We start from the raw sequence: 19,815 nt of genomic DNA, 5'->3' as shown, positions 1-19,815 counted from the left end.
GCGATAAATCAGAATCGAGCCCCAAGCAGGATCGAACTTGATACATCACAGAAAGTTGCTCATAGGGTCGAACCTGTACAGGAGAAATTGAACAATAATGGATCGGGAATTGACCCCGCTATTATGAAGATGCTCGAGGAGCTCACTAAACGGATAGAATCAGGTGAAAAGAAAATTGAGGCTAATGACAAAAAGGTAGAAACGTACAACTCACAAGAACCAAATACCGCCCCTGATCCTAAAGGGTTTGGATTCGAAGAAGTTCGTGTAGAAGCCTTTTCCTCAAAGGGCGGCTCCGAAGCCCATCCCTAAGAAGTTCCGTATGCTGAACATCCCCAAGTATAACGGGACCACTGATCCTAATGAACATATCACTTCGTACACATGCGGAATAAAAGGAAATGACTTAGAAAATGATGAGATTGAATCCGTTATGTTGAAAATATTTGGAGTATCGGAGGGGGAAATGATATGGTACCACAATTTGCCACCCAAATCCATCGATTCTTTTGCCATGCTCGCCGATTCATTTGTAAAGGACATGCTGGAGCAATAAAGGTTGCGACTAGGAAGTCGTACCTCTTCAAAGTGAGATAAAAGGACAATGAAATGCTAAAGGAATTCGTATCTCGATTTCAGATGGAACGCATGGACTTACCCCCCAGTTATCGATGATTGGGTGTCCAAGCCTTTACTTAGTCTTTGAACAAGCAAAGTTCGGTAGGATCACGTCAACTAAAGCAGAATTTGATTGAACACCCAGCGGTGACCTGGGCCGATGTGCATAATCGATACCAATAAAAATCAGAGTCGAAGATGACCAGTTGGGAGCTCTATCCGGTTCCGTTTACCCAAACAGGTCCGAAGGAAAGATTCAAAGAGACATTGACAGAGAGCCTCGATCGAACATAGATCGGTACCAATCATATAGTGCAGATCAAAGAAACAATGGACCGAGACGTAATCCCGTTCGAAATGATTGAAGGAATGATCGAGGTCAGAATTATCGAGGGCTCATGAGTAATAATGGCTTCGATAAACACGTCGAGCCTAAGGAAGCACCTCAGTTATTGGAATACAACTTCAACATCGATGCTTCAGGTATTGTGTCCACCATTGGACGAATCAAGGATACTAGGTGGCATAGACCCCTGCAGACTAATCCAGCTCAAAGGAATTCGAATCAATGTGCAAGTACTATGGAACCCATGGTCACGGAACCGAGGACTGCAGACAATTAAGGGAGGAGGTAGCTCGTTTATTCAACGAAGGTCATATTTGATAGTTCCTGAATGACCGAGCAAAAAATCACTTAGAGACTTGGATGCAAATAGGAAAAACGAACAGGAGGAACTGCAACACGTGATTCATATGATCCTCAGTGGGGTCGATATCTCTTAGGGTCCTACATTTAAATGCACCAAAGTCACAATCACAAAGGAAAAGCGTACCTGGGACTACTTACGAAAAGATACCTTATCTTTCAACGATGAGGATGCAGAAGGAATCGAACAGCCTCACAATGACACACTGGTAATATTTATCCTTATGAATAAAATTCAAGTTAAACGTGTGTTGGTTGATCCATGTAGATCGGCAAATATTATTCGATCGAGAGTCGTGGAGAAGCTCGGCCTTCAGGATCAAATCATGCCTGCAACTCGAATGCTCCTCGGTTTCAACATGGCAGGTGAAACCACCAAAGGGGAAATCATGTTGCCAGTGAACATGGCTGGGACTATCCAGGAAACAAAGTTCCATGTAATCGAAGGTGATATGAGATACAACGTGCTATTAGGGAGACCTTGGATCCATAATATAAAGGCGATACCTTCAATGCTTCATCAAGTCTTGAAATTCCTAGCACCAGAAGGGGTCAAAACGGTGTACGATGAACAAACAATAGCCAAATAGATTTTTGTAATTGATGAGGTGATACCCGTATCAACTCTAACATCAACAAAGGGACCAGAATCAAAGGAAAAGCAGAAGGTCAATTAGCAACCACAGTCGCCGGCTTCGACCAGATCGGAACAATAGGAAATTATCGAGGATAATGATTGCATGATACCTCGAACCTTCATAATCCCCGATGATTCCGATGCCATGAAGTCAATGGTCAAAGAGCTGGAACAAGTCATACTTATCAAGCATCTGCCAGATCGAAAGGTATACATGGGCACGGGTCAACTCCCGAGCTCAAGGAAAAACTCATTAAATTCCTTATTAAAAATATGGATTATTTTGCTTGGTCCCACCTTGACATGACAGGGATACCACCAGAGATAACCATTCATTGAGATCACCATTCATCGATTGAGTTTGGACCCTAAGTTCAGACCGGTAAAGCAGAAGAGAAGGCCACAGTCCGAGGTAAAGCATGAATTCATCAAGGACAAGGTAACCAAACTTCTCAAAATAGGATCTATCCGAGAAGTAGAGTATCCCGAGTATAGACTACAAAGACTTAAACAAAGCAAGCCCTAAGGACTCTTTTCCCCTATCGAATATCGATCGCATGATCGATGCCACAGCCGGCCATGAGATCCTCAGCTTTCTCGATGCCTACTCCAGGTACAGCCAAATACAAATGAACCCGGAGTATCAGGAAAATGCATCATTTATCAATAAGTACGATACTTATTGCTATAATGTAATGCCATTTGGGCCAAAAAATGTTGGTGCTACTTATCAACTCCTAGTAAACCAAATGTTTGAAGAACAAATAGGTAAAATCGATGGAGGTTTATATTGATGACATTTTAGTTAAGCCACTGCGCGCAGAGGATCATTTGACACATTTGCAGGAAACCTTCGACATATTGAGAAAATAAAACATGAAGCTCAACCCCGAGAAATGCGCATTCGAGGTCGGTTCAGGCAAGTTCCTTGGCTTTATGGTGTCAAATCGAGTAATTGAGATCAACCCCGATAAAATCAAGGTAATCGAAGACATTACAGTCGTGGACAGCATTAAGGCCGTACAAAGGTTAACATGACGGATAACCGCTTTAGGCCGATTCATTTCGAGGTCTTCGGACCGAAGCCACATGTTCTTCTCACTGCTCAAAAGGAAGAACAATTTCACTTGGACCTTGGAATGCCAATAGGCATTAGAAGAACTAAAGCGGTATCTTTCGAGCCCGGCATTGCTTCATACTCCGAAAGCAGACGAGCAACTCTATTTATATTTGGTAGTCTCGGAGATCACAGTAAGTGGTGTCCTAGTTCGAGAAGAGCAAGGTACGCAATTTCCTGTTTACTATGTTAGCCGAACTTTAGGTGAAGCAAAGACCCAGTACCCACACTTAGAAAAATTAGTGCTTGCTATAATAAGCGCCTCTAGGAAATTAAAACCATGTTTTCAATGTCACCCAATTTGTGTTGTAACCACTTATCCCCTTCACAACAGTTTGCACAAGCCCAAGCTCTCGGGCCGACTGGTCAAATGGGTCGTCAAAATCAGTGGGTAGGATATCGAGTATCAACCTCGAATGGTCATCAAGTCTCAAAACATGGCAGACTTCTTAGCCAACTTTACACTAGCTCTTGTACCCGAGGTCGAAAAGGAACTATTGCTAAAATCAGGTACGTCCTCGGGGGTGTGGACCCTTTTCACAGACGGTGCTTCAAATGTGAAGGGGTCCGGGCTAGGCATCATTTTGAAGCCACCCACAGGCAATACAATTAGACAATCTATCAGAACCCCTAAGTTGACTAACAATGAGGCTGAATATGAGGCCATGATTGCATGTCTCGAGTTGGCTAAAAGTTTGGGAGCAGAGGTCATCGAGGCCAAGTGTGATTCCTAACTCATGGTTAACCAATTCAACAAAACCTTCGAGGTTCGAGAAGATCGAATGCAGAGGTACTTAGACAAATTGCAGGTAACCTTACACCGGTTCAAAGAATGGACCCTACAACATGTACCTCAAGAGCAGAACGGTGAGGCCGATGACCTTGCAAACTTGGGATCATCGGTCAAAGATGATGAAATTAGCTCGAGGACTGTCATACAACTTTCAAAGTCGGTAGTCGAAGAAGGCCACACTGAAATAAACTCTACAAGCCTAACTTGGGATTGGAGGAACAAGTACATCAATTATCTGAAGAATGGGAAACTTCCGTCGGATCCTAAGGAGTCGAGGACTCTACGAACGAAATCTGCACGATTCACATTGGCCAATGATGGAACATTGTATAGAAGGATGTTCGATGGGCCGTTGGCAATATGCTTGGGTCCGGGAGACACTGAGTATATCCTACGAGAAATTCACGAGTACACCTGCGGGAACCATTCCGGTGCTGAATCACCAGTTCACAAAGTCATTAGAGCATGATATTATTGGGACAGTATGGAAAAATATACTAAGGAGTTCGTTCGAAAATGCAACAAATGCCAAAGACATGCACTGATGATTCATCATCCTAGGGAGCTACTTCATTCAGTCTTATCCCCATGGACGTTCATGAAATGGGGAATAGATATCGTCGTCCCTCTGCCATCGGCCCCAGGTAAAGCTAAGTTCATTTTATTTGTGACTGACTATTTCTCTAAATTGGTTGAAGCACAGGCTTTTGAGAAAGTCAGAGAGAAAGAAGTTATAAACTTCATCTGGGATAACATCGTATGCCGATTCGGGATACCCGCTGAGACAGTGTGCGACAATGGAAAACAATTTATCGGTAGCAAAATAACGAAGTTCCTCGAAGATAACAAAATAAAAAGGATGTTATCGACACTGTATCATCCTAGTAGGAATGGACATGCCGAATCAACGAACGAGACCATCATTCAAAACTTAAAAAAAAGGTTGAACGACGCTCAGGGGAAATGGAGAGAAATTTTGCCCGAAGTCCTTTGGGCATATCAGACAACGACAAAATTCAGTACGAGGGCAACACCGTTCTCCTTAGTATATGGCACCGAAGCTCTAATCCCGATCGAAGTCGGGGAAACAAGTGTCAGGTCTTGATACACAACGGAAGAATCAAATCACAAGGCTATGAACACAAGCCTCGAATTGTTAGATGAAAAATGGGAAGACGCCCTCGTTCAAATGGCTGCCCAAAAACAGCGAATAGAAAGATATTATAATCGAAGAGCCAATCTTCGACACTTCAAAACAGGGGACTTAGTTCTGAGAAAAGTCACCCTCAACACTCAATATCCAAACGAGGGGAAACTCGACCCAAATTAGGAAGGGCCATATCAGGTCCTCGGTGCCATCGGAAAGGGATCTTATAAGATTGGATGAACGGTGAACAACTTCCAAATAATTGGAACATATCCCTCCTCAAACGATATTATTGCTAAGGTATGACTTTCTCCCTTTTTCGTTTATATTTGATACTAACTTATTATAGGTGTTTGATCAAAGGCGTCAGGAAATTATTCAACACAAGGACCTCAGGTTTTAAAGCACGCATTGCACTCTTTTTCCCTTAGATCGGTTTTTGTCCCAAATGGGTTTTTCCGGCGAGGTTTTTAACAAGGCAACAACTATATGTGCTACTTGGGGACAATTCAACAGTATCTGAAGCTTCTTACAATCAACCTCGAATACTGGGGGCATCACCCTCGGATGTTATGTTTTCAAGGAAGATGCTTCGTGTTAATAAGTTCTCTATAGGAAAATTTTATAAAGGGCCAAACGGTCAAACGAATCATGCCCATGTAGATTGCCCGAGCCCTAATGACAAAACATGTACGCATGAATGATCTATTAAAAGAAGTATTTTTCTTACCAGATGTTCCATGCCTTAGTGAGATTTCTACTTTACAATTTCGTACTTACGATATATTATAGAAACATGTTCAAGATCCAATCGCAACTAAAGCTCGAACAATTAACCCCGTACTCGGGGACTACCGTCCGAAAATCGACATACTCGAATTATCAAAGAAGAAGAAATAAAAACAAAAATAAAATTAATGAAGGGAGATAAGGCTTACCTGACTTAGAAGTCGATGGGCTTCGTTGAAGATACTCGATGCATCACCCAGATCGTAAGTCTCTTCGACCCCCGTGAAGCAGCCATAAAAAAGGTTTTCCCTTTTCATGAGTCGTTCCCACATCGAGGGTCCTCATGGCCTGGGATTCATAAATTTATCCCTCAGAAAATGAAGGGAGAGACAGTGAATCGTCAGCATTTATTGCCCCAAAAGGATTACTTAGGGCGTTCTCTTCGTTTTGAAGGGCCTCAAAACTAGCCCCTTCAGGTACGTCCATCGATCGCCCATCACGGCGGGAGACATCTTCGGCCTCCGATGATTCGGTGACTTTGCTCGGGCCACCCTCCGAAATCCCTTCGTCCTGAAGTTGAACTCCTTCGACCGTCACCGACTCAGCGGCCTTTGGGACCTCGGTGCTCCTCTTTCGAGCCACCAGCTCGTAGTCAGCATCTTCATTCTCCTCTTCTTCATCTCGTAGCTATTGAACTACGTTTTCAGGAAGGGCGACGGTATCTTTCTTCGACTTGCGATCCTTGCTCTTCTTGGGCTTTGGAGTATCGGAAGGTGAGACCCTTTTCCTCTTCTTATCCTTAGCCGGCTTCGGGGCATCCTTTTTCCCAGGTGGGGGTGGCCTCATGACAACATTATCTACGAGACCTATATGGGAGGAAATTGAGTAAAGATAAAAAAGAAACATTTCAAAGAAGACCGTCAAATACATAAAAAGAGACTTACCATGATTTTTGGCCTCCCATCGGCCCTTTACCAAATCACGCCACGAGCGCTCGACGTATAAAGAGGCCGAGGCTAATTTTCGAACCCAGCCTTCAAGGTTCGGAATTGCACCATTCACCCAAGCGACCATTGCATCGAAGAAAGAAACATCAATAAAAAAATCAAAAGAAATGAATCAGTAAATGGTAGTCAAGGGCGGAGTTTGTGCTTACGCGTCATGTTCCACTCTTCGGGAAATGGCATATTCTCGTCCGGGATTGTTGATACCCAAGTTTGCTTTCATATTTTTTTAAATAGTGTATATACTCTCAAAATAGCATGTTTGCACCATTATTTAGTTTACTAACCTATACAAGCATTTTCTATAATTATTCATAATTTTTAAAGCTCTACATTAATTTCTTTCTACATTTTTATTATATAAATATCTAATAATTATCCTTTAAATTATTTTTGTGATGACTTAATTGCCCAAAATTATTATTTTGCATCCATAAATTATTTCAAATATTTTTATTCTATTTCTACATTAGCCTTTTAAGTTATTTATCTAATTTTGCAATAATGGCCTATATTCTACAAATAGTTACGTTTATTATATTATTTATGCCAAAGTATCAATTTTTTATTTTATAATGTTGAGTTATTATTTTAAAATAGTTTTTACAGCATAAATATTATTTTTACCATTTATTAGTGGTTTTAATAATTTATTTTTAATTAATTTTCAAAGATTTCAAAACTAGCCCAATTCTAGGCTAATTTTCGGATCAATTTTGGCCCAAATCCTAAGCCCACACCCTCTCCCCTCTCAGCAGCCCAAACCAGCCCAACCCTTTAATGAACCCGGTCGCGACCTGTTTTAAACGACCCGCCCCACTCCCTTTTCGATCTTGGCCGTTGATCTCCAATGATCAACGACCCATAATAATCCCTCACCCCTCCTTATAACCCCTCAACCCTAAACCTTAACTTCACTCTACCCATCCGCCCCCCCCCCCCAAAAAAAAATTCTCTTGAACCTTCTCTTCTCCTCACAAACCCTAACTGTCGCCTCTAGTTCTTATCTTAATCTAACACATTCATGGATTCTTACACTGATTTGCTTACCTTTTGGGGCTTATATCATTGTTACTTGCATAAATATGGTATTACTTAGTACTCTCCCAATTTTGGAAAGTATCCGTCTTTGAACCAAAGGAAATCTGCCTTATTCTTCAAGATTTGGACGATATTTTGTCCTTATGCGATCATAGCAAGGCTATGAGGTTCAGATTCCCCTAGATCTCCGGCTAGTTTCTAATCCTAGTCAAACTAGGGTTTACCCGTTTTTTCTTCTAATCCGATTCTAAATTAATTTGTGTGTGGTCTTCTTTCCTTTTATGTTTGATTGACTATATTTCCTTATCTGTGCCGATTTTACCACTATATAAACCTCTCCCCCATTTTCCTTTGAGAGAGACTTTTTCACACAAAAAATTTCCATTAAAAAGTTAAAAGATCTTCACTTTGTTGTTCGTTTATTCTCTTGTTCTACTTTGGCTCTTGGCCAACTGAAAGCCAAGGCCACCGGAATTCCTATTTCTTTGGCCTTCCTTGGGTGTGAGCACTGCCCTGGGTTCTAGAAGCCCTTGGGAACTTGACGCATCTAAGATCCTGGGTTATACTGCTTTGTTGATGTTCAAAGTGATTATGTTCTTTTCTTGTTTGTCTACTTGTCAATCAATAACTAGTGAGTTCTTTAGCCTTTGCAATGTTCATTCTATGATGTTCCTGATTAGCATATTCACGCCTCTAAAATTCCATAACCTAATGTGTTTCTAGACTATCTCTATATGTAACTCTGCTTATAATTGAACCTCTCTAGCATTTGCTCATGCCTAAATTGTTAGTTCTAAAAATGTATTTGTGTTTAACTTGGGCAATTTAGACTGTTTGAAGTTCGTTTAGCTTAATGTATTGGTACTTTGAGTGTTTACATTGGTTATATGACATCGGTTTGTTTCCCGCCTTGTCCTGGATTTCAATAGTGATTGGTTTGTATCTGTGATATGCCCCAATCCATGTTAAAACCCTCATTCTAGTTATGATTTGCTCATATGATCATTTTATCACTTAGTATGTCCTTTCCCTGCCCAACTTTGTACTCCCTAGCAACTAGTTGGAACCTTTTAGAATAGCTCCTTAACTTGTGTTCCTTATAACATTTTATTTTGTTTACCTTATTGGTGTGAGTTGCACTGTTCAACCTCTGGTGTTTAGTATAATTTGACCCTTAGGCTTAGACCTGTTAAGTTAATGTTCTGTTGTTTGTCTTATTTGGCATAATACCTTGTTTATTAATTTCGTAATCCCAGAAGCCATAATCCCCCTTGCTTTCTTACAAATGTTCTTTGCCTCAATGTGCTAAGTGTGGACTTATTATATTAGCCTGTCTCTTGAGTTTGCTTACCCTTTGTGTGGATATGTTCATTGTGTGATCACCTTTGCAATGCCTGTTTCTAAAAATCCAAATGCATTTCTTCAAACTATGCCATTTGACTACTATTTTCACTCTCATTGGTTATTTACCCTATTCTGAACCTATAATTCTTGGTCGGCTGAAAGCTAAAGCCACTAAAGCTTTCTCTTTTAACCTCCCTAGTGTGAGCACTACTTGGGGTCCATCCCGAGGCCCTTGTGAACTCTAACACACTAAGGGGTTTGGCCTTAGTCATTCCTTTAACCCCCTAGCCATCCCTATTGCTCTACCCCCTATCATGTGATGTGTTTTATGCTGGTTGTCCCAGATGATGCAATACTTGGTGCTGTGGCTCATTGGAATGGGTCTGAACTCCCCTATGGACCTGTGGTCGTGTGGTGTGCTATACTGAAGGCCCATTAAGGCTGGATATTTAGTTGTTTTACTTGGGCCTGCTATAGGCCTATCTATTGCCATGTAATATTACTATTTTTGCTTATTCATTTGGGTCTGTAATAATACCTCTGTATAAACAATTGGGGTGCTAGTAAAAGGAGATGAGGTAAATTCTAATATTAACATGATGTGTAGATAACATGTCTATAGGATTGAATGATGCACTTTTCTACTACTCATTCTTTATGCACACTGTAGAAATCATGCTATTAGGAAAAACACACACACTTGCACTACTTGTTTATTAGCAAAGCATGAGCTCAAATGCCTCAATATCTTTGTTGTCGTATGTTATTAAAGAACCTGCCCGTAGGAAATAAATATCTTGGAACTCCCCTCTAATTTGTATTATTGTAGTATATCCATTAGAGATCATGCCTATAGGACTCTAATTCCTTTATCTATCATTGCATCACATTATCCACCTAGAAAACCTGCCTACAAGGTTTAATAACAAAATCAGGTCCCAAATGTAATCGTTAGAAATCTTGTCTATAGGATGCCACTGTTTGCTTTAATAACTGGTAATGACACCCTTCATCGTTCACTTAGAACGTTATCAAAAGCATAAGTAATTCTGAGTCTCTACTCTCGTTATCGTAAATCACCTAGGCGCAATAACTGCAGGACTAATAACTGGCAATTTGCCTTCTCAATAATTAGTGAGTAACAATCTATGCAATCATGTCTATGAATAATGCCGGTTCCTCAAACTGCTTGCATGTATGGATGCCTATCACGTAGAAATCATGTCTATAGGAAATTAAATTCCTTAATCTTGAATTGCCTAACCTGAAAATCTGTTTGCGCACACATTTGTTGTTTAATTGTGGAGGTTAATTTGAGCCTTTGACTGCATTCGTATGTGAAGTCCAATGTGTTTTTGTATGTCGCATAGTTTTGACATTTTTTGAGCAGCCTAAGTTAAGTCTAGAACCACCAAAAGTAGAGGTCCAATGTCTCATGGACCATAGGCATGTGACAGGTAGTACACGCATAAGGTACGATTTATAATTAACTAGTGCGCTTTAGGTAACAACTTGAAGATAGTAATCGGGTAGCAGAAGATGATAGTCTGTGCCCGCTGAATGATACGAGTAACACCCCATCTTGAGGGAGTTACGAAGTATTATTTATGTTGCACGGGGTGATCCTTTAGACTAAAAAAACTTAGGACCCCCATCTTATTCCAATTTATCTGTGAGTCAAGTGTTTGTATTTATTTAATGTCTGTTGATATTAGAACTTCCCAAACTTCTTGCTTTCTTTGTCTCTATTTATCTGACTAATTCATATAGTTCAAGTTTGGCCGGGACCCACAGTTGTGAACCTCGAAGAGTGCCTAACACCTTCTCTTCGAGGTAATTTTAAGCCCATACCCGATCTTTGGTGATGCAAACTAATCAAACCCGAGTCACTTGCAAATAGGTGCCCTAACGCACCTTAAAAATCGTAGGTGGGCTTCTCTTTTAACCCTTCCTTTAAAAGAGTTGTCACACGTCGAAACCCGATTTTGCGAAAAAATGGGGCACGACAGGGATTATGTCGGAAGCCTTCACTCGGACAAACCGACCCATCCATCCTTGATCCTTGTCCTCGTCAATGCTCGAGAACAACACTTTGGTGGCCCGATGCTGAAGCCTTATTAACCCGCCTCGATAAAGACGGGGGTTGTACAATCTAATAAGATGGTCGAGGGTAAAAAGCATCCCTTCGACCTTGCTTACGAAGAATCGGAGCAAAATAATGATATGCCAGAAAGAAGGATGGATCTGGCCTAGGGTTATTCGGTACTAGCGGCAGAAGTCAAGGATAACCCGTTCGACGAGACCCAGCGTAAAAGGGTAAGTGTACATACTTAAGAACCCTTCTACTTAAGTAGTGATGTCCTCTTCAGGGGTCAGAATCACAACCTCTTTATTTTCCCAATGACAATCTTTTTTTCACCTGCTCAAGATCGCCCTTGGTTATCGAGCATATGTATCTCGACATTGGTTCACAACGGCCAGGGATCGACGAGGGTTATTCAACTTTAAAATTGTAAGTAAGGTCGCATGATCCGGGAACACACTCTTCGATGCGTGGCTCCACCAACGTTTTATCACTGGCCGATCGTGATAAAGAGGTTTTTCCTTTTGAGGAACGATTTTTGATATTTTCGCCATTGTTATATGAGTTCAAAGAAAGAAGAAGACGAAACTTTTTATTTTTAGAAAAGATTGTCAAACGGGATTTGAAGAAGCTGCAGAATTGATAAGCTTGAAGGGAGTAGAAGAGTTTTTGAAGATTAGGAGAAATTTTGAGAGTAAAGTTTGAGAAAATTATGAAGATGATCTATATATAATATCTGCTATAACGGTTTGAAAACACTAGTGGCAAACCATCAACTGGCACTAATTAATGATCTTGAGAACTGTGCAGACGTGACGGTTCAGTCGCCTCCGTCACTTACGTCACAAAGGTGACGTAATAATTGGTCGAGGCACAAAATCGAAGGCTCAATTCGTTTTTTTCCGGTACACTCCAAGAAACGAGGGGACTATCTGTATACGGTCAAAATAAGGTCTACTTGTTTTTGCTATTTGATCGAGACAAGGGAGTTGCATCAGGGGTAGCCTCGTAATGAATCCGACCCGAGTTCGAAGACGAGGCATCAAGTCTAAAGATCGAAGTGTCCGTTGAGACCAAGACCAGTAGTACTTGAGGTTAAGTGTGACCAACTTCGAGTGAAGTGCAATAACGAAAATGCGAGATATCCGTAACCGGTCGAAGATCACGGCGAAAATCTCGTAACAGATCAAATCAAGGGTTGTTATTTGTACCAATCATGAGATTTACTTCCGTAATTAGAATTGCACTGTAATTAGAATTCCTCTAGTATATAAAAGGAGTCCCCATCATTCGTAACCATCTTACATGCATACTGGTCAAGGCAATATAACATTTCTATCTCTAATTTATCATCTTGTTGTTCTTTATTTGTTTTTACTTTACTAAGCTCGAGGGTTCATCAGCTCGAGGGCACCGTCCAATCATTGGTTTGTTTTACATTCTTGTCAATTCTCATTACTTATCTTTAAGTTAATCAATTAATATTTGGTGAAATCACGTATTCTACTTATCTTTAAGTTAATCAATTAATATTTGGTGAAATCACGTATTCTTAAAACTTATCCAGTTTTTAGTTTTTAGGTTAACTGAGTAGTGACCCAATGTTCTGGGACCCTTGGGCCTAAAAGTAGCTTTATTGGGCCAAGAAAAGCTTACACAGCACGCTCTGAGCTTCCCGTCTCCCTATACATAAAAGCATAAAAGCAGCAGATAATAGCCAAATATATAAACCCGCTCAAATTTGAATCTCATTTGCTAAATCCCCTAATTCCCCATTTCCCAAACACTGACACCATTACAAGGTGAATCCAAGAGCACTATTCAAATTCTCTACAGTAAACTCCATATCCATCCGATGAAGAGGAAAACCCTAAATCGAACAAGCACACCACGCAGAAACAACAAAAGCAACAGGAAAAGAATGAACAAGGGTTCACTCTTCACTGTTGGGTTTTCCAAAGTTTCCCTTCCTCCCCTCCCTAATCAACAACTGCTCCAATCCGCATTTTCAACTCTTCCTTTATCAAATCCTTCTCGATTCCAGAAACTTCTGGATTCTGAAGCACTTCCGCCAGCTCAATCTAATTTCCCTTCGATTTTGCCGTGGAATACTGACGCCGATGCTGCCGATGGGGATAACAAGGATTTCATTCTCAGCCAAGACTTCTTCTGGTTAGTAAATCTTCTCCCTTTAATTTCACATTGTATCCTCTAGCTCTTTTGTTTTTCTATTTTTAGTTAATTTTTGGGATGCAGTACTCCCGACTACCTAACACCAGATGCACCTGCAATTTGTAATGGGCTTAATGGTAATAAGGTAATTTCTTTACCAGAGTGTTCGAAATTGTGATTTTTTTTAAATTCTATATGCAAGCTATAATTTCAGTATGACATATTTTGCGTTTTTCCTTTCTTTTTTGTCAGGATGATTGTATGCCTTGTCCTAAATCACCTGAGAAGCTTCAAATTGTAGCAAGAAAGAGGCAGCGACTAGGTGTAACATATTCTCTTACTTTGTTGTCCATTCCTCTTCAATTTTCATCTGTGAAATCATTGCCAGCTCTGTCAAGTTGTTTTTTTTTTTTTTTATTTTTTTTTTATTTTTTATCATGCACGTTCTCATCTTTCATTTTTTTAGTTGTACTCTTGAGGCATGACGAATCAGTTTGAGTGAGATCAGTGGCGGAGCCAGGATTTTTATTAAGAGAGGTCAAAATATAAAGAAGTAAACTTACGAAGAAGCCAAAGGGTGTCAATATATAATGTATATCCATATAAAACTATTTTTTACCTTAGCTACACATTGTAATTTTTCGACGAAACAGTGTCAGTTGACACCCCTATACATGTAGCTCCGCCACTCAGTGAGATAAGGTGCTTGGAAATCAAACAGTGAGGCACAGATGAATTATGCCAGCGTATTGACATATCAATGATTACCTTATAGCCCTTTCTGATATTGAAGAAAATTAGAGCAGAATACAGTCTTTGAAAGTTTAAGATACCGTGTAATGTACAGTATGAATATCCTTTATGTGATCATAATATTTTATGACTTACGAGCAGCTAAAACGGAGCTAGGTAGGAATAAGGCGGTTCAATTGAATCCCTTATCGAAAAATTATACTATGCAAAGAAATTTGAGTTTTTTGGTTATATATAAACTGTTGAATCCCTTTGATATAAGGAAAATTCTAGCTCAATGGCACAGGGGGTTCAAATATTAGATTTTGAAAATTTCGATCATAGGTTCAATTACTTGGTCTAACATTGTAGTGTCTTTCTGAATCCCCTTGTATAAATTCCTGGCTCCGCCATCGTTGATACATGGAGCTTCTATTTTTAGCTTGTCTCCTTGTTACCGTTGGACACCGTTTGATTCGGGAAATCTATGTCTCTCTATTCCACTTTAGCATGTAAGGAATTTTGTCTTATGCACATTTATCTTTCATATTTAGTGATAAGATTGTAAATTTACTTTCTTACTGTCTCCTTTCATGATGTCCATCTTGACAGCTGTTAAATCGGTAACATCTCTTAGTTCCGATTTCCCTGGCCAGCAACAGCTAGCAGATATTCCGGAAGATACTTTTGGGACAGATGAAACGAAATCAGAAAAGATAACTGAGTCAGAAAAGGGTCACAGTTACGTGTCACAATCTGCTATTGCTTTAAGATATCGAGTCATGCCTCCTCCTTGCATTAGAAACCCCTATCTCAGGGATGCTTCAGAGATAGATGTTGATCCTTTTGGAAACCGGAGATCAAAGTGCGCAGGTACTGGTCATGAAGTTTGAATAATTGGTGAATTCCATTTTCCTTATAACAATTTAGTACTTCAAAAGTAAATTGAAGTGTGATCTCCTGTTCTTTGTGGCGCTGTCATTGTTTTGTTTTCTGTCAAATTCCTAATGGTATGTGATTTAATCTGTAGGTTTTAACCCTGTTATTTTTGGTAATGATGGTCTATCGCGGTACCGGAGTGATTTCCATGAAATTGAGGTATGTTTGGTGCTTGTATTCTAGACTCCGATCAACACATTCTGAAGTTTGTTTTATACCTATCTAAAATCCTTTATTCTTTCAGCAAATTGGTACCGGGAACTTCAGTCGTGTTTTCAAAGTCTTGAAGAGAATCGATGGATGTATGTATGCTGTGAAACACAGCACAAAACAGTTACATCAAGACACAGATAGGTGATATTTCCCTTCTTTGAACACTATGACCTGTATGATAATTGATATGGCATAAAAAAGTTCAGCATAGAGTTTTTTTTTTTTTTTTTTTTTTGTTTTTGTTTTTGTGACAAATCTTACCTAAAAAAATCATTTCCTAAGGGGTCATCTGGTTGCTGGTTACACGTATTAGTAATATAGGAATTAGTTATGCAGGGGTTATTTATACATGGTTTAGTTATGCAGGGATTAGTTATGCAGGCTTTAGTTATGCAGGGTTTTGTTATGCATGGTTTAATTATGAAGGGATTAGTTATTTAAGGATTAGTATGCATGGATTAGTAATTTATGGATTGTAATGTAAAATTATTTTTTGTTAAATGTTTATTTTATTTAAATATACAATGTGTAATTCAAAATAAATATGAGGGTTTTTTGGTCATTTGATGTTTAATCCATGTATTACAGTATTAGTTATTCCGCATTCCACCTTGCATAAATTATACATAAATTTGTTATATAACTTATCCATGTATTACTTATACCCCTAATAGAAAAAAGTAACCAAACATAACATTAGTTTGCTGACTTGTATAAAGTAACTAAAAGCTACCAAACATGGTATTGATTATGTTACTGCTAATACATGAATAACTTATCCTGTAACTAGCTACCAAATGACAAGTTATTTCCTGATGTCCGGTTGGCCATTTAGTTGGTAGCATCTAGTAGTGGTGGAAATTGGGGGTGGAGCCAGGGTGGTGTTGCTTGGGGCTTGTTAGAAGTTCCAAGAATTGGAGATAATAAATACTTATTTGTCTATTGGAGCAAGATATATGGAGTAAGAATGGACTAGAATTTGTCCTATGCTCCTAATGTTTGTACCGTTTCTTACGTTTGGCATATAGTTTTTTCTCCAAGGTAAACATTTCCAATAGATTTGACCACAATTTTGTATTATGGCTTCACCAAGGAGAATATTTTATGTCATATCAAACAGGCTGTTTGTTCAATACAGTTCAGTCATATTTATGCATTTTGACTGTGTTCTTCCAGGAGAAAGGCTTTAATGGAAGTGCAAGCTTTGGCTGCTTTAGGTAGCATGCAAACCTACTTCTGTTGCTGATATTATCATTTAAATTACCCCAGAGATTATTCTTTAACATCTTTTCTTATGTATGCTTACAGGACCTCATGAGAACGTGGTTGGCTATTACTCTTCTTGGTTTGAAAATGAACATCTTTACATCCAAATGGAGCTCTGTGACCACAGCTTATCCAACAAAAAAGATTCTAAACTATTTTCGGAGGTAGAAGTTTTGGAAGCAATGTATCAGGTGTGGCTGTTATTTGAATCTTAAAGAGCTATTATTTTGTGGGATGTACCAAGTCTGCCCGTCTAAGTGTATGGGAAAAGGTAGAAGATATATATATATATATCTTGCAAAAAATGATAATTTGTCTATACCAAAGAGATGATTTTGGACTATCTACATAACCAATGATCATATCGCCAAATATGAAATTTAACCTGCTAAAGTAATGTGATTTCCACCTGCTATTTCCTGTTACGCATTAAGGGAAGCAACTGTAGACTAGTATACTGAGCACCTAATCTACCATCCTAATACTTGCAACATGCTATATTTCGTAATGTTTTTTATGTGTTTCATGAAAATGCAATATCCAAATCTAGTTCCATTCTTGTTGTTTCTACTGGAAGGGTGTTACTTCAATAACTTAGTTCTCATTCAAGTGCATAATGTGGCCCAAAAATCCTGCTCCAAGTTGGTGCTTGTTTAATTTCACATGAGAAAAGAGGATCAGTCTATAGCAGTGTTTTGGAGAGCGAGAAGCGGAAAAAAGCGAGGAGGCGCGAAGCGAAGCGCTTTTTTTTTTTCATGTGAAGCGCAATTTAACACATAAATAAAAAAAAATTAAATAGGCATAGATAAATGACCAAGAACTCAATAAAAATAACTTATTAAGCAAATGTTTCAATTCTTAAATCAAGAAGTAAATAATAGATACTAAAACTAGATAGTGAATCTATCTACAATCACCAACCAAAAAAACAAAACAAAACAAAAAACAGAACAGTTAAATTGTCGAACCAGAACAGTGAAAGAACAGAAAAACAGAGCATAAATTAGGGTACAAGAACAGAGCAATAAAAACTGAAAAAAATAGAAAGAAGAAGAGAAAAACAGGGCATAGAACAGAAGAACAGAGCATAAATAGGGCAGAAGAACAGAGCATAAATTAGGGCACAAGAACAGAGCAATAAAAACTGAAAAAAATAGAGAGAAGAAGAAGAAGAAGAAGAAGAAGAGAGAAGAAGAAGAAGAAGAAGAGAAGAAGAAACTTACAGCTTGGTAGTCGTCGCTTGCAGCAGCAGAGTGTTTGCGTAAGTTTATTTGCGAACTGTGTATTTGCCAATTTTTTTTTAAAAAATCCTAGCAGATGCCTTACCCTCGCTTGAGCGCGCTTTTTTGCGCTTTTTCCATCGCCTCGCTTCTCGCTTATTAGGGTAAAGCGTGCGTTTTTTTATGTGAGTCGCTTCTTAGGGCAGAAAAGCGCAATGCCATCGCCTCGCATCGCTTCTGCGCTTTAAGCGAGAAGCACACGCTTTTTATAACACTGGTCTATATGTTGTCACCAAAAAAAGAAAAAGGAAAAAAGAAAAGAAAAAGGAAAAAAAATAGGATCAGTCTTATATCTGGTGTAAGAGCTGATACCATCGATCATATATGGGGTCTAAATAGCTCCTATTTAGTTGGTAGAGAAGCTGTTTGTCTCATATATCCTAGGATTTGTTACTATCCTCTAGATTGAGACATGACTGGAACTGTATTACATTGTTGAGAGACAGAAGAAATGTATAGCAAAATCTTTTGTGCTTTTGGTCCTTGTCTGAGTTGCTGAGTTGGTCTTCTTTGAAATGCTTTGAATTCTCCAAGTGTCTACTGACCTCATTTTACTTTTGACTTTCCCTTGCTTGTGTTTTGTTCTTGTGTCTGTGTGTGTTTTATTTTAGTGATGGGGAGGCTGAGGGTAAATGTTTTTCAAATTGAGGTCAAAATCTTTATTTTTGAGATGTTTTCTTATATGCAGGTAGCCAAGGCATTGCAATATATACATCAGAGAGGGGTAGCTCATTTAGATGTAAAGCCAGATAATATTTATGTGAAAAGTGGTGTGTATAAGCTTGGTGATTTTGGATGTGCAACTCTTCTTGATAAGAGCCAGCCGATTGAAGAGGGTGATGCACGTTATATGCCCCAAGAAATACTTAATGAGAACTATGATCATCTTGACAAAGTTGATGTATTCTCCTTGGGCGCTGCAATATATGAACTTATTAGAGGGTCTCCGCTGCCAGAATCAGGGCCTCATTTTCTAAACCTCAGGGAGGGGAAATTGCCTCTTCTTCCGGGTCACTCCTTGCAATTTCAGAATCTGCTCAAGGTAATAAGTTGTTCCCTTTTACTATCTTAATAAATCTGTGGATAATATTTGCTTATATGCTTTCCTTTTCATATGACTTGATCATCTTTCATCATGTACAGCCAGCATGCTGTCTTGAAGGTATATGCACAATGTACCATATATTATCCAAGTATATTTCAAAATAATTAAGCACAATTAGTTAGATGATTTGTTTTATTGTCCGTGACTAAGTACCATAAAGCTAATCCATAATAATCTATAGAAGCAAATGCTGATTCTCTATGTTCAAATGTGAATGCTGCCAGGTGATGATGGACCCAGATCCAACACGCCGTCCTTATGCAAAAGACCTTGTGGATAATCCAATCTTTGAAAGATGTCAAAGAAATGCTAACAAGTAAATGGCCATGTAAATCACCTTTTTCTCGGATTTGTTGAGAGCTACTTTTGCCAAAGAGCCAGAATTCAAAGCTGCAGTTACTTGTGCAGCATCTCTGGTGGACCACTTCTGAAAACCATATATAGCTCATATTAAATGGAGATAAGGAGGGGGAAAAAACCATTCTTCCAAACGAGCTATATTCTCATGCACCAAATTTTCTCATTTTGATGGTGCTAATTTTGCCAAATATCGTACTATGCATCCAGAGAAAATGTTGTATCCTAATTGGACCAAAAACTGTGCTTTGTATGTCATAATGAAATTTGGCGCCGTTTAAGCTGATTAGTTCAGTATCAATTTGCTTGCCTCGTTGATCAGATAAAAGTGACATGGCAGCCACAAAAGTTTGTGTCCCAGATTTCTTCTTTTTGCCTCCGAAAAGGTTAAGGCTTTGTTTACAATTCAATTAGGAGAGGGTTATGTTATTCGAGCTAAAGAAGACCTATCTGATTATCTTTCCTTAAGGATTGAGGAAATCAGAAGCAACACCACAGTGTCTGTTCCATTGGTATTCAGACATTCCAACGT

General features: G+C 39.1%; 1 protein-coding gene across 1 annotated transcript; it reads left to right on the top strand.

Annotated features, from left to right (window-relative positions):
- The first annotated feature begins 12,955 nt into the window (after positions 1-12,955).
- On the top strand, positions 12,956-19,580 carry LOC104213801 (wee1-like protein kinase). Its single transcript, XM_009763346.2, has 10 exons — positions 12,956-13,391; positions 13,476-13,536; positions 13,644-13,713; positions 14,736-14,996; positions 15,154-15,221; positions 15,307-15,416; positions 16,452-16,492; positions 16,584-16,732; positions 18,510-18,863; positions 19,151-19,580. The coding sequence occupies exons 1-10, from the start codon at positions 13,075-13,077 to the stop codon at positions 19,244-19,246; spliced, it is 1,527 nt and encodes a 508-aa protein (XP_009761648.1). The 5' UTR covers positions 12,956-13,074; the 3' UTR covers positions 19,247-19,580.
- The last annotated feature ends 235 nt before the right edge of the window (positions 19,581-19,815 follow it).

Source organism: Nicotiana sylvestris, chromosome 9, assembly GCF_000393655.2.
Source record: "Nicotiana sylvestris chromosome 9, ASM39365v2, whole genome shotgun sequence".
Taxonomy (NCBI): Eukaryota; Viridiplantae; Streptophyta; class Magnoliopsida; order Solanales; family Solanaceae; genus Nicotiana; species Nicotiana sylvestris.
This window is presented reverse-complemented; position numbering and strand designations above follow the sequence as displayed.

Bases quoted from the DNA above. Each gene is read 5' to 3' on its own strand.
- LOC104213801 (XM_009763346.2), top strand. From the start codon at position 13,075: ATGAAGAGGAAAACCCTAAATCGAACAAGCACACCACGCAGAAACAAC. The intron at 15,222-15,306 runs GTATGTTTGGTG...TTATTCTTTCAG, and splicing joins GTGATTTCCATGAAATTGAG to CAAATTGGTACCGGGAACTT. The intron at 15,417-16,451 runs GTGATATTTCCC...GTGTTCTTCCAG, and splicing joins TTACATCAAGACACAGATAG to GAGAAAGGCTTTAATGGAAG.